The sequence below is a fragment of the Cervus canadensis genome, chromosome 16 (assembly GCF_019320065.1).
Source record: "Cervus canadensis isolate Bull #8, Minnesota chromosome 16, ASM1932006v1, whole genome shotgun sequence".
Taxonomy (NCBI): domain Eukaryota; kingdom Metazoa; phylum Chordata; class Mammalia; order Artiodactyla; family Cervidae; genus Cervus; species Cervus canadensis.
Window position 1 is genome coordinate 53,337,193 of NC_057401.1, and position 12,577 is coordinate 53,349,769.

The 12,577-nt window shown below is 44.4% G+C and overlaps 2 protein-coding genes across 3 annotated transcripts in view; both read left to right on the forward strand.

Annotated features, from left to right (window-relative positions):
• Positions 1 to 4,855, forward strand: part of LOC122454618 (reticulophagy regulator 1) — a 154,689-nt gene extending 149,834 nt beyond the window's left edge. For both annotated transcript variants that reach the window (XM_043489227.1, XM_043489228.1), the window contains one exon: positions 793 to 4,855. In XM_043489227.1, the coding sequence (XP_043345162.1) occupies positions 793 to 1,286 (494 nt within the window). In that variant the 3' untranslated portion in view covers positions 1,287 to 4,855. The remainder of the gene's footprint in view (positions 1 to 792) is intronic.
• Positions 4,856 to 9,423: 4,568 nt separating this feature from the next.
• Positions 9,424 to 11,655, forward strand: LOC122454620 (zinc finger protein 622-like). The gene is made up of 3 exons (XM_043489229.1): positions 9,424 to 10,039; positions 10,944 to 11,204; positions 11,418 to 11,655. Exons 1-3 carry the CDS (start codon positions 9,436 to 9,438, stop codon positions 11,615 to 11,617), a joined length of 1,065 nt encoding a protein of 354 aa, XP_043345164.1. The 5' UTR covers positions 9,424 to 9,435; the 3' UTR covers positions 11,618 to 11,655.
• The last annotated feature ends 922 nt before the right edge of the window (positions 11,656 to 12,577 follow it).

Below are 12,577 nucleotides of genomic sequence, written 5' to 3' on the forward strand. Positions count from 1 at the left end.
ACTTGTGGAGAGTCCCAGACTTGGGAGGAATCCGATATATGGTTAAGTTGATTGAAGCTGAGCTGGGAGTCTAGAAGAATGCCAAGGTGATCCAGAGGATTCCAATTAAAAGCAGGGATCTTTTAGACAATTCAGACTTCAAATTTATTATGGCTTTACAGGGTCTCATAAACCTTTGATTTTTCCATTTTTTTGTATGTCTGTGATAGTAAACTGTTACTTCATAAACTGGGCTTCCCTGGTGGCTCAGTGGTTAAGAATCCGCCTGCCAATGCAGGAAACGCAGGGGATGAGAGTTCTACCCTTGAGTCGGGAAGATCCCCTTGGAGAAGGAAACAGCCACCCACTCCAGTATTCTTAAGTGAAAGTCGCTCAGTTGTGTCTGACTCTTTGTGATCCCCATGGACTGTGGGGTGAGACCTAGGTTCGATCCCTGGGTTGGGAAGATCCCCTGGGAAGGGAAGATCCCCTGGGAAGGGAAAGGCTACCCTACCCGCTTCAGTATTCTGGCCTGGAGAATTTCATGGACTGTATACAGTCCATGGGGGTCGCAAAGAGTCAGACACAACTGAGTGACTTTCACTTTCACTTCATTTTCACTTCCAGTATTCTTGCCTGGGAAATCCCATGGACAGAGGAGCCCGATGGGCTGCAGTCCATGGGATTGCCAGAGAGTCGGACATGACTTAAAGACTAAACAACAACAGCTTCATCAGTTAAAAGTTGAATCATTAAAAAAAAAAAATTATTACGGTTTTGCTTAAGCCTCAACTTCTATCCTGCATTTTACAGATCTTGACCGACCCAGTGAGGAAGTTTTCTCTCGAGACCTTTCAGATTTTCCATCGCTAGAAAACGGCACGGGAACAAATGATGAAGATGAATTGAGCCTTGGCTTGCCCACTGAGCTCAAGAGAAAAAAGGAGCAGTTGGACAGCGGTCCCAGACGGAGCATAGAGAAGAAGTCAGCAGCTGGTCTCACCCTTCCTCTGAGCAGTGACCAGACCCTGCACCTGATGAGCAACCTGGCTGGGGACGTCATCACGGCTGCGGTGACCGCCGCGGTCAAAGACCAGTTGGCGGGCGTGCGCCAAGTGCTGTCTCAGGCTGCTCCCAGCCCCGGGGAGGACACAGACACGGAGGAGGGCGACGACTTTGAACTCCTGGACCAGTCAGAGCTCGATCAAATTGAGAGTGAATTGGGACTGTCACAAGACCAGGAAGCAGAAGGCCAGCAAAATAAGAAGTCTTCAGGCTTCCTTTCAAATCTGCTTGGAGGCCATTAGTCTGGGAATTGGCTTATTATGACAGAGCACAAACTACCAAAAGAATTTCAAGCAAGCAAAAAAAAAAAAAAATCAAATCTTTTCAAACTGTGAGCTTTACTGATTACTTTAGAATTTTTTTGGTCTTTCCCCCTCCTCTGCAGTGAATTCATTGGATATATGTCAGCTGACACTGATAGATTGATATTTCTCATAGTTATTTTTATGTAATGAGCATGGAAATGAACTTTATATATATGTGTGTATATATATATATATATACACACACTTACTGTGTTGTCGGAGTTGAATATTAGAAGTTGTTTTTAAAGCAAAATGAAAACACCCAATTATTGAGATCCTCCCATAAGTATTCCGTAATGTTTTCTTCACAATTTTTCAAGCATGCAAAAGGTTTATTGTAACTCACTGAAATATTAACAATTAATTGTGAACACATGCTGTATTGGCTCCTTGTTCCTAATACTGGACACAGTTAAAAAATTTTTGGTGGATTTTGACATAAAAAGACAAAAATTATCAAAGTCACTTTGGTTGAAAGACTTGGGAGATACTATTAAAATCAATTTCCTAGGAAAATTTTTTGAAAATATATTTACGTTAGATAGGCTGATACATTTCCATGTTATTTCTGCAGTTGTAGACTTTAGGCTTCCTTGTAAATGGCACGCTCCATTGACTGCCAAGTTGGAGTCTTGGCAATGGGTGATATTAGCGCGTAGAAAGCAAGTACTTAGATATCATGTGTCTACCAGGTCTTGATGTAAACAGATCGGCCACACTTTGTTGTTTCATTTGTCATGTATTTGTGATAAGGATGTTGTGAGTGCAGATCTATTCTGCCTGCTCAGAACTAGGTTCAACCCTCACCTTTCATATTACAGAAAAAAGTCTCTTAAAATTGTGAAACTAGTTCCTGGTATGTTCTATGAGTGATGTGGTCATCCACCGTAGAGAAACCAGAACTATTTTCATAGTCTGACTCCCCGGCAGGAGAGAAACTTGCTTGGCTTTCAAGTGTATTTATTTGCCATTGAAGTCGAAACCTGTAATCTGTTTCTTCTTAGGAAGCTAGAATATATATTTTCCTTTACTTTAAAGTTTTTAGATCACTTATAGATAATCAAATTCGGCTTAGGTTTTTTTTTTTTTTTCCAGCTTAGGTTTTTAACACAGGACTAAAGAGCAGAAATCAAGCTAATTCTGTTTGTGCGATAGAAACTTTTAATAGTGTCGAGGGACCATGTCAGCAGCTACCAACCATCTCTTCAATCTTCAGGTAGAGCTGGCATTCATCAGATGCACACAGACATCTGAGCCCCTCAGAAAGGAAGGATAATCCAAGAATACAGGAAATCTGCGATCCCCTCTCTTTATTTCATCCCTTCCCTTCTGTGTCTAAAGAGTGATAATACATCACCTGACCTTTTAATGTAGCATCTCATATTTAGTTTTTCTTTCTGAGGTATTAAAATATCTAGGCTGAATTTTGCCAAACGTTAAAGGGAGAGAAGTGGCTGAAGACTCTGACCACTTGCTTTTCGTGACTGATGGTGCATCCTCGTCATTAGTGCCTCATGACTGTGGCTGACGTCCTTTATCGAAACAAAAGTGAGCCTGTGCCTTCATCATCTTGCCCATTTCGGTACAAATGAAAACCTGGTGTTAGATCTATGAGCTGTGTGGGTTTTCGAGGAATATCCCTGACTTCTGTTTCAGCAAGAGTTTCTGGACATGAAGAAAAATACAGTCACCTATTTATAAAATAGTTTGTTACCAGGTTTCTTTTTTTATGTGTATGTTTCTTCTTTGGAAAAAATACTCTTGGCCATGAAGTCAGAAAGGTTAAAGGTCTTTTCAGTTTCTTCTATGAGGAGAAAAATAAGTTAAATTTAACTCAAATAATTAAAGAATGTGTTACAAGCTTCCGTCAGTTCAGTTCAGTCACTCAGTCGTGTCCGACTCTTTGCGACCCCATGGGCTGCAGCTTACAAAGAGATTAAACTCAAGATTTGATGGTATAAACAGTAAAGCTAGAATCAAATGTTATAAACTATAAATTAATAGGGGCTGGGGATAGGGAGGTAGGTAGATAGGGTAGAAAAATGTGTTACCAGCCCTATGGTGGAGACATACCAACTCTCTGTGGACACTTGCGTTATAACTACATATGCACTTTAATAGTATTTGTTGAAGAATGGTGGTGGTTTAGTCGCTAAGTCATACCTGACTCTTGCGACCCCATGGAATGTAGCCCGCCAGGGTCCTCTTTCCTTTGGATTTCCTAGGCAAGAATACTGGAGTGGGTTGCCATTTCCTTCTCCAGGAGATCTTCCTGAAGCAGGGCTTGAACCCAGGTCTCCTGCAATACAGGTGGATTCTTTACAAATTTACGGATTCTTTACTGAGTCACCAGGGAAGCCCTATGTGACTATAAATTTACACAACGTAATAATGGTACTCTTAAGTCTATCAAACATTGGGATGTCGAGGGTTTTCATCTTATATGTGTGTGTGTATGTGTTTCTGGCATGTCGGGGAGGGGGGGACATTACATATAGTCCTGTTTCTGGTTTTAAGATGTGCTAACAATAAACCTAGTGATTGATTCAGTTCAGTGGGAAACTACAGATCCTTTTACTATGAGAATTTATACAGTCATTAAAATGGGAAGCATGGATTTTTTTTTTTAATTGCAGAGGAGGTATAGAAAGATGTCTTGTTCACTTCTCATAGGAAATGCTGAGCAAAACCATACAATGGGAAAAGCATACACTGATCATGCATTTTGATCTGGAACAATAAAGCAGGGCTCAAGTTCATTTTGGAAGGTCAATCTAGGTTTAAAGCAGTATTTATATTCTCATTCTGCAACATTTTTACTGTTTTCTCCCCAAAAATCTTCAGAAGTGATTTTTGAAAACACATTAACATAGTACCTCGATATGCTGAGGAGAAATTTAACTCAAAGTTCTCTTGGTCAGTGGGCTTGCATTTATCAGGGACCTGTTGACGATAGACCTGGTGTTTTCTAATGTTTTTTCCAATCAGTTGCAGGTACTGCTGCTGGATCTACTCAAGGTCCAGTTATATTCCTCATGCCCATAAAAACAGAAACACTCTGAGTCTCTGCTGTTTACCAACTGCAAAGTGAATGGCAAATTCTAGAATTTAACTCTTTACCCAAAGGTGATACCTTAACACTTCCTCGTCTTCTTTCCCTTTCTTTACCCTATCTTTTGTATCACACAAGCTAGGTATGTAATCTTCCTAAATATGCCCCTTATTTTCCTCTGTCCACAGGATCTCTTCTCTAGCCCCCTTTATTTCCACCTACAGATGAAGTCCTCATTATCCCCACCTCCTTCAGTACCCATCTGAAATGTCAACTCCTTAATGAAAACTTATCTCCCTAGTTGATGCCATTTTTCTATTCTAAATACCTATCGCCACTTCCTTTGTATTTCATTGTACTTGACCCATCTTTATTCTGTTAGTTACTTGTGAATTTCTTATCATCCTTAACAAGAAAGAAAAATTTTAAATAAAGCTGTATTAATTTAGAACCAGTAGGATATTATGTATGTGATTTTGTGATAATAAAATACAGATATTTGGTCTTTGTCCCATTCCTGGCATGGAGCTCCTAAAACCCTTGGAAGGTCTTAAATGATGAGAATGATAAATGTGTCTTTGTTATCTTGATGAGGTGACTTTTGGACAGCCCTGGGTAGGCTAGCTGAGAGGATGTCATAACCAAAACTCCAGGGAGAGAGAATCTCTTGTTCGGGACACTTCCAACCTCACCCTAAGTAGCTCTTCATTGGGCCATTTATTTACATCCTTTAGTTTCCTTGGTAGGGCTTCCCCGGTGGCTCAGTGATAAAGAATCTGCCTGCAATGCAGGAGACGCAGGAGACACAGGAGACGTGAGTTCGATCTCTGGGTCAGGAAGATCCCCTGAAGTAGGAAATGGCAACCCACCCCAGTAGTCTTGCTTGGAGAATCCCAGGGACAGAGGAGCCTGGCAGGCTATAGTCCAGGGGGTCACAAAGAGTCACATGACTGAAGCTACCTTTGTACAAAGTTTCCTTTGTAGTAAATTGGTAATCTAGTGAGTAAATTAGTCTTCAGATTTCTGTGAGCTGCTCTAGTAATAAATTACTCAAGACTGAAGAGGAGTTCTTGGAAACCTCTGATTTACAGCCAGTTGGTCAGACGCACCACAACCTGGACCTGGAATTGGCTTCTGAAGTGGGGTCAGTCATGCAGGACTGAGCACTTTGGCCTGTGGGATCTGACTTCATCTCCAGGTAGATAGTGTTAGAATCAAGTTGAACTAGAGGACACTAGCTGGTGCTGGAGAACTGTTTTGTAGTCTGGGAAAAAAACACACGTGTTCCTGGAGATACAGGTAGCGAGGAGAGGTGATAGGAGATACTGAAAACCAGGCAAAAGAATGTAACCTTCGTATGGGCAACAGATAACCATTCTTGAGCAGAAGGAGCGACACAAGAGAAAAGATGGCTGAGGATAATTATTGTAATGATCTGTGTGCTGGAGGGTAGACTAAGAGGAACAAGAAGGCTCTCCAGGAGACCAAGTATTAATAGAATTGCAGCCCTTGGGGAAATTCACATGATGGGGAAAGTAGAGTCCCTTTGAAGGAAAAGTGAAAACACTCTGGTGAGTTTAAAGATGCTGAAATGAGTCATGAAATAGATGGAAAGAGGCAGGGAGGAAATGACCTGAAGAAGGAACAGATGCTTGAAGAACCACAGATATGGAAAAGAGAAAACAAATTCTTTACTTAACCATTCTCTGCTTTAATTTTAGCGAAGCTTGAAAATATATATTGTATTGTGTATCCCTGTTGGGTTCATACTAATTACATTTCTTAAGACGGGTATTTAGAGGACTCAGCTATTTTAAAAGATTTTGATAATCTCAAAATAGAATTTTCTGGAATAAAAATCATCACAAAAGATTTGTTCAACACATACTAAACAATCCATGTGCCAGCACTGTTCTAAGTTTGGAGTACATAGCAAGGAAAGGAGTCCCTATTCCCAGGGAGCTTGTAATCTGAAGATGGAGAACTAAGCTATAATGGGACCGACTATCCTGGTCTGCCCAGGATGGATGCAGTTCATGGGATACTGCACTTCCAGTGCTAAAACTGGGAAATTAGAAACAACAAATCCTAGTGGTGGCCAGTTTCCCTAAGTGGTCCCCAAAGACACCCCATTCATGTACTCACATACTCCCTCCCACACTGATTAGGGCTGACCTTTGTGAGTAACAGCATATTGTAGAAATGGCCGTGTGTGACTTAAAGACATTGTGACTTCCACTTGCTTACTTTGAGGGAAGCCAGTTGCCATGTTACAAGAACACTCAAGCAGCTCCATGGAGGAACCCAAACCCTCCTGCTATCAGTGTGCAAACAAGCCTCTTCTGAGGGGATCCACCAGCTACAGTCAGACCTTCAGCTGCCTTAGATTCTTGACGTGACTTAAGCTCTGTCCCCTGAAACTTTATGAAACGGTGAGCCACTCCAACTCCTGACTTATAGAAATGGAAATAAGCAAGGTCTGTTGTTTTCTTGCTAGGTGTTAGGGGTAATGTGATATGGAGTAATATATGTCTAGTATGGTGATGTGTAAAGAATGGTAAAAAAAAAAATTCGCCTGCAATTCAGGAGACCCAGATTCAATCCCTGGGTCAGGAAGATCCACTGGAGAAGGAAATGGCTACTCACTCCAATAGTATTGCCTAGAGAATTGTATGGACAGAGGAGCCTGGTGAGCTATAGTTCATGGGGTCACAAACAGCTGGACACCACTGAGCGACTAACACACATATTTCTATGGAGAAAAGTATGCTCGGGAAAGATTTATGAGCTGGGAGTAGGCACTACTATGACAAGAGGGTGTGGATAGGCCCCTCCTATAAAAGCATTTGGGCAAAAACCTTAAAAGTAGGGGAGCAAGACAGCAATAGTTGATCCAAGCAGAATAGTAAATGATTTCTGAGACGTAATACCAACAAAAGATGCTTGCTTAGCCTTGTTAGAGGAAAAACAGAAGTGTCAGTGTGACTGAAGGGGTTAAGCAGGGTCGGGCAGGAGGTCAGACATAGATGTAGTGGGCATCCTAGAATAGAAAGGGAATCCTCTTAGTCACTTTGGGCTTCCCTAGTGGTTCAGACAGTAAAGAACCTGCCTGTCATGCAGGATTTGATTCCTGGGTTGGGAAGATCCCCTGGAGGAGGGCATGGCAACCCACTCCAGTATTTTTGCCTGGAGAATCCCATGGACAGAGGAGCCTGGTGAGCTGCGGGCCATAGGGTCGCAAAGAATTGGGACATGACTGAAGCAACTTACCACACATGCACAATAAAATACCACAGACTGGGTGGCTTATAAACAACTTCCCCCCCCCTCCCCCCACACAGTTCTGGAAGCTGGAAGTCAGGGTGTCAGCATGGTCTGGTGAGGGCCGTCTTTGTAGTCTCAGACTTACTATATCCTTTCCTGGGTCTCTTTTAGAAGACCACTAATCCCATTGGGAGAAATCTGACCTCACACCCTAACACCTCCCAAAAGATCCCTCTTAAATACTATCATCTTGGGCACTGTTTTCAATCTATGAATTGTGGGGGAACACAAACATTCAGACCAGAGCAGGAAGGTGTTTCAATTTTATTGTGAGTCAGGGGAATCCACTGGAAGGTTTTCAGCAAGAAGAATACAAGACTAGACTTGATTTTTTTTTTTTAAGTCTTTTCTTTGGTGCTCTGGCTCCCTTGTATTCAAAACATGTAGCCATTCAATTCTGAAACAGGCTGATTGCTTCAGCTAGGCTGTGCACAGAAGTCTAAGAACTCCCCTTTCCGTCCTCAACAGAAGTGCCTCCTATAGAACTGGGCTGGGACAAAAGAAAGGACGTAGATAACCGAGCATATGAGATGAAGCTGGTGAATATGAAATGAAGTGAGGTGGGCTTTAATTGTAAATTCACTCTGGAATCCCAAGATTTAGTACCAACAAGCCAAGTAAAATGTCTCATTAAATCCTTTCTCTTGACTACCTGTTGAAATAATGTTTAGGATGTGTGCTGTGCGGGCTAAGCTGCTTCACTCCTGTCTGGCTCTTTGCGACCCTATGGCTTGTAACCCACCAGGCTCCTCTGTCCATGGCATTCTCCAGTCAAGAATATTGGAGAGGGTTGCCACATCCTTCTCCAGCGGATCTTCCTGACCCAGGGGTCGAACTCACGTCTCCTTCATTGACAGGCGGGTTCTGTACCACTAAGGCCACCTGGGAAGCCCGATATACTGGATTAAAAAAAAAAAAAACTGACCACCTTAAGACTTTCTGCTTTCTTAAAACGTGGCTACTATTAGATTTAAAATGAACTACATGGCCGGTATTCTATTCCTACTGGACAGCGGCTGGACGGGGCTCTGTGCTCCCAGGTGCAAACTTTTGATCCAGGAGTTTCCCCTGCGCCCTTCATTGGAAGGGCCGCCCCAGTAAGGCCGAGGCTCTAGCCTGGACTCTCTAGTTTTCCTGTGAATTCCCTCAGACTCCAACCTGAGTCTCTCAGCCCTCGGGGTGAGGGCTCCGGCGGTCCGACCAACGGTCTAACCAGCAGCCCTGGCTTTCGTGACACCCACTCCCGGGGCTGCAGGGGCACGAACTAAAGAGAGTCCTGGACCGTCGGGAGTTCTCCGGATTCCCCAAGCCCCGTTTCCGCGAGGCGACCCCCCTTCCTGGCCTCAGGTCTCAACGTACGGAAAAAAAACAAACCCAGACAGTGACTCGGCCGGGGCTAGGCCTGTCAATCAAGAACCAGCTCAGGCCACGCCCACTTCTGTTGACTCAACACCCATCTCAGGTCGACTGGGCAGGGCCGGATCTGTCACTGGCTTCCCCTACGTTCCCGGGACGCTCCGCGGCGGGGGCGTGGCTACAGCCTGAGAGGCGGGACTTCCTGTCCGGCTGGGGATGACACCATTCAGTCCGGAAGTCAGCTCTCAGTCCGGATCTTCGTGGGCCTGAAGGTTTGTGGCGTGAGCATTTGGTGGGGTCAGGCCTCTGGTCGCTAGATTTCTGCCTCGGTCGCGCTTTATTTCCCGCCTGGCTATGGCGACCTACACCTGCAACACCTGCCGGGCGGTGTTGGAAGACGCGGAGGCGCAGCGGGCCCACTACAAGACAGACTGGCACCGCTACAATCTGAGGCGCAAAGTAGCCGGCATGGCCCCGGTCAGCGCCGAGGGCTTCCAGGAGCGGGTGCGGGCACAGCGGGCCCTGGCGGAGCCGGAGAGCAAGGGCGCGGCCACCTATTGCACCGTCTGCAGTAAGAAGTTTGCCTCCTTCAAGGCCTACGAAAACCACCTCAGGTCCCGGCGGCACGTGGAGCTCGAGAAGCAGGCGGTGAGTCGGAAAGTGGCGCTCATGAACGAGAAGAACTTGGAGAAAGGGCTGGGCGTGGACAGTGTGGACAAGGATGCGGTGAACGTGGCCATCCAGCAGGTCATCAAGGCTCAGCCGTCCACGTCTCCCAAGAAGGCGGCGCCAGCGCCCGAGGCGGAGCCCGGGTGTCCCGTGGCCGTCGGAGGACGTGGGACTCAGCCGCGAGACCCGGGCGAGAAACCTCCCCGGCTGCAGTGGTTTGAACGGCAGGCGAAGAAGTTGGCGAAACAGCAGGGGGAGGAAGAGAGTGAGGAAGACCTGGATGGGGACGGTAAGGACCGGCCTGGGGGGCGGGTCAAGGGAGGGGTTGGTCCTCCCTCAGGTTTTCAGTTTATCCTTGAGGTTGGAGCGGGGCGGTGTCAGTTTTTAAGTGATGATGATGAGTGAAAGTGGTTTCCATGCTTTCTGAACTGATTGGTGTGGCCAGTATCCTTAGAAGGCATTTTGTCAGTTCAGTCAGTCAGTTGTCAGTTCAGTCGCGCAGTCGTGTCCCTCTCTTTGCGACCCTATGGACTGCAACACGCCAGACCTCCCTGTCCATCACCAACTCCTGGAGTCTACTCAAACTCATGTCCACCGCATCCGTGATGCCATCCAGCCATCTCATCCTCTGTCATCCCCTCACTGTTGTATTAAATAGATTCGGATACTGAAACCTTAAGATGAGCGGAGGGTGAGAATTAGCTTAGTATATATTTGTAGAATGATAGATCCTTTCTCTGTTTATTGAGTGGGGAGATTTTTAACATATGCAGAGGGGTACACATTATCCCCCCCACTTTCTGATGTAGAATGTGTTATTTCTATTGGGTATCTAGTTATGATGGCTTTGCACTTAGCATAGTTTGATAAAACCGTGAACTGAGAGGTTCAGAATCAGCTAGCTAACCTGAAACGTGAGGTTTGAGCCTTCAACCTAGCTTCCTTGACTTGGTGAGTTTTTTGTTTTTTTCCTTTCTTCCCCTGTGGCATCTCACATCCCACATCCCACTAACATGGACTGAAAGTGTTCATATATACCTAGGAAAGGAGCCAAAGCCCCCTTCAAGGGGTTTACTGTGCCCTGAACAAGGAAGACTAAGGCTTTCCTTAGCCTTGCAGGCTGGTGAGTGGTAAATGAATAGCTAACACTGACATCTTCAACTAATTTTGTTTTCGAAATCTCTGGCTTGAAGACTGGGAGGATATTGATTCTGAGGACTTGGAATGTGAGGATGCTGAAGCCATGGAGGAGGAGGAGGAAGAGCAGGATGCAGAGGAGGAAGAGGCAGGAGGAAGCACCCCCCTTGGTGCCATTCCCATAACGGACTGCTTGTTTTGTCCACATCACTCAAGCTCCCTCACGAAGAATGTGGCTCATATGACCAAAGTCCACAGCTTCTTTATTCCTGATGTAGAATATCTTTCAGATCTTAAGGGACTGATTAAATATTTGGGTGAGTATAATGTTCTTTTTTAATGATGAAACACTGCATTATTGGGGGACATTAACTTTGTGTTTTTCACCAGTCTTGAATTGAATGACCTGCTGATTATGTGAAAATCAAAAACTTGGTGCCTGTTTTTTGGATTGTGATGAGATAGATGATGAGATATAATCTGGCTGCAAAAAGCTGCTTTCATATCTTTTTCTCAACTTATTTTTCCAGGAGAGAAAGTTGGTGTTGGGAAGATTTGCTTGTGGTGCAACGAGAGAGGGAAGTCCTTCTACTCCACAGAGGCGGTACAGGCGCACATGAATGACCGGAGTCACTGTAAGCTCTTCACAGATGGGGACGCTCTTTTGGAATTTGCAGACTTCTATGATTTTAGGTCAGTCTGGTTTGTAACAGGGAGCGAAGCAAACTGATCACATTTGCATTGGATTCACCTGTGCCCCTACCTGTAACTGTGTCTGGCTCTGTCAGATATCCTATTCTTAATACCCTCTTAGAACACGTTTGTAAGAGGTGGTTATTTCCTGTCATTTTGTAAATGAGAAACTGAGTATCACAGAGTTAAACACACATATCTTACAAAGAGACGATCTCAGGCCCAAACTGTAAGTTTGTCTGGTTTGAAAACTGATTTTTGTCTGTTGTGGTGTCAACAGTCCGAAGTTCAGTTTCACCTAAACAGTTGGCTCTTGGTGTCAGAGTGCCTATGACCTAGCACAGGTGTGCTTTGCAAGCAGGTGTGTGTCATGACCCTGCCAGGAGTACAGAGTCCACCTGATACAGGTGTTCGGAAAAGTCCTGGTCTTTTAAGTTGTTCTTTTGCATTTTCCTCCTGATTTCTCATTTCTCACTTGTCCTGACAGATTTTCATTATAGCCACTTTGATGGCTGTGTAGGGGTAAAAGTGGCAGCTCTGTGGGAGTATCCATTGTGGTTTTGATGTGCATTTCCCTGATGAGAACTAATGCAGTTGAGAACCTTTTTAAATGTATGTAAACTGGGTATCTTAACCACTCGGATATCTCTTGTGAAGTGTCCGATCTAGTCTTTTGTCCATTCCTGTCGACTTATCTGCCTTACTGTTAACATTTTAGTGTGAGTTTTCCCAATTATTTTCTGTGTGTATTTGTGAAAGACAGAGATTCTTCTAGAACTACAGTGTCCTAATTTGCTAATTTCTAGATGTACTCATGTCACTCTTTGGGGTAATTAAATTAAAAATTAAAAAATTCATTTCTTCAGTTGCACCACCCACATTTCAAGACCCATGCTTAAAAGCACATGTGCTTTGAAAGTAGCTACCATACTGGACATGCAGACTGAAGATTTGTATCATCACAGAGTTCTCCTGGACTATGCTATTCTAGAACTTG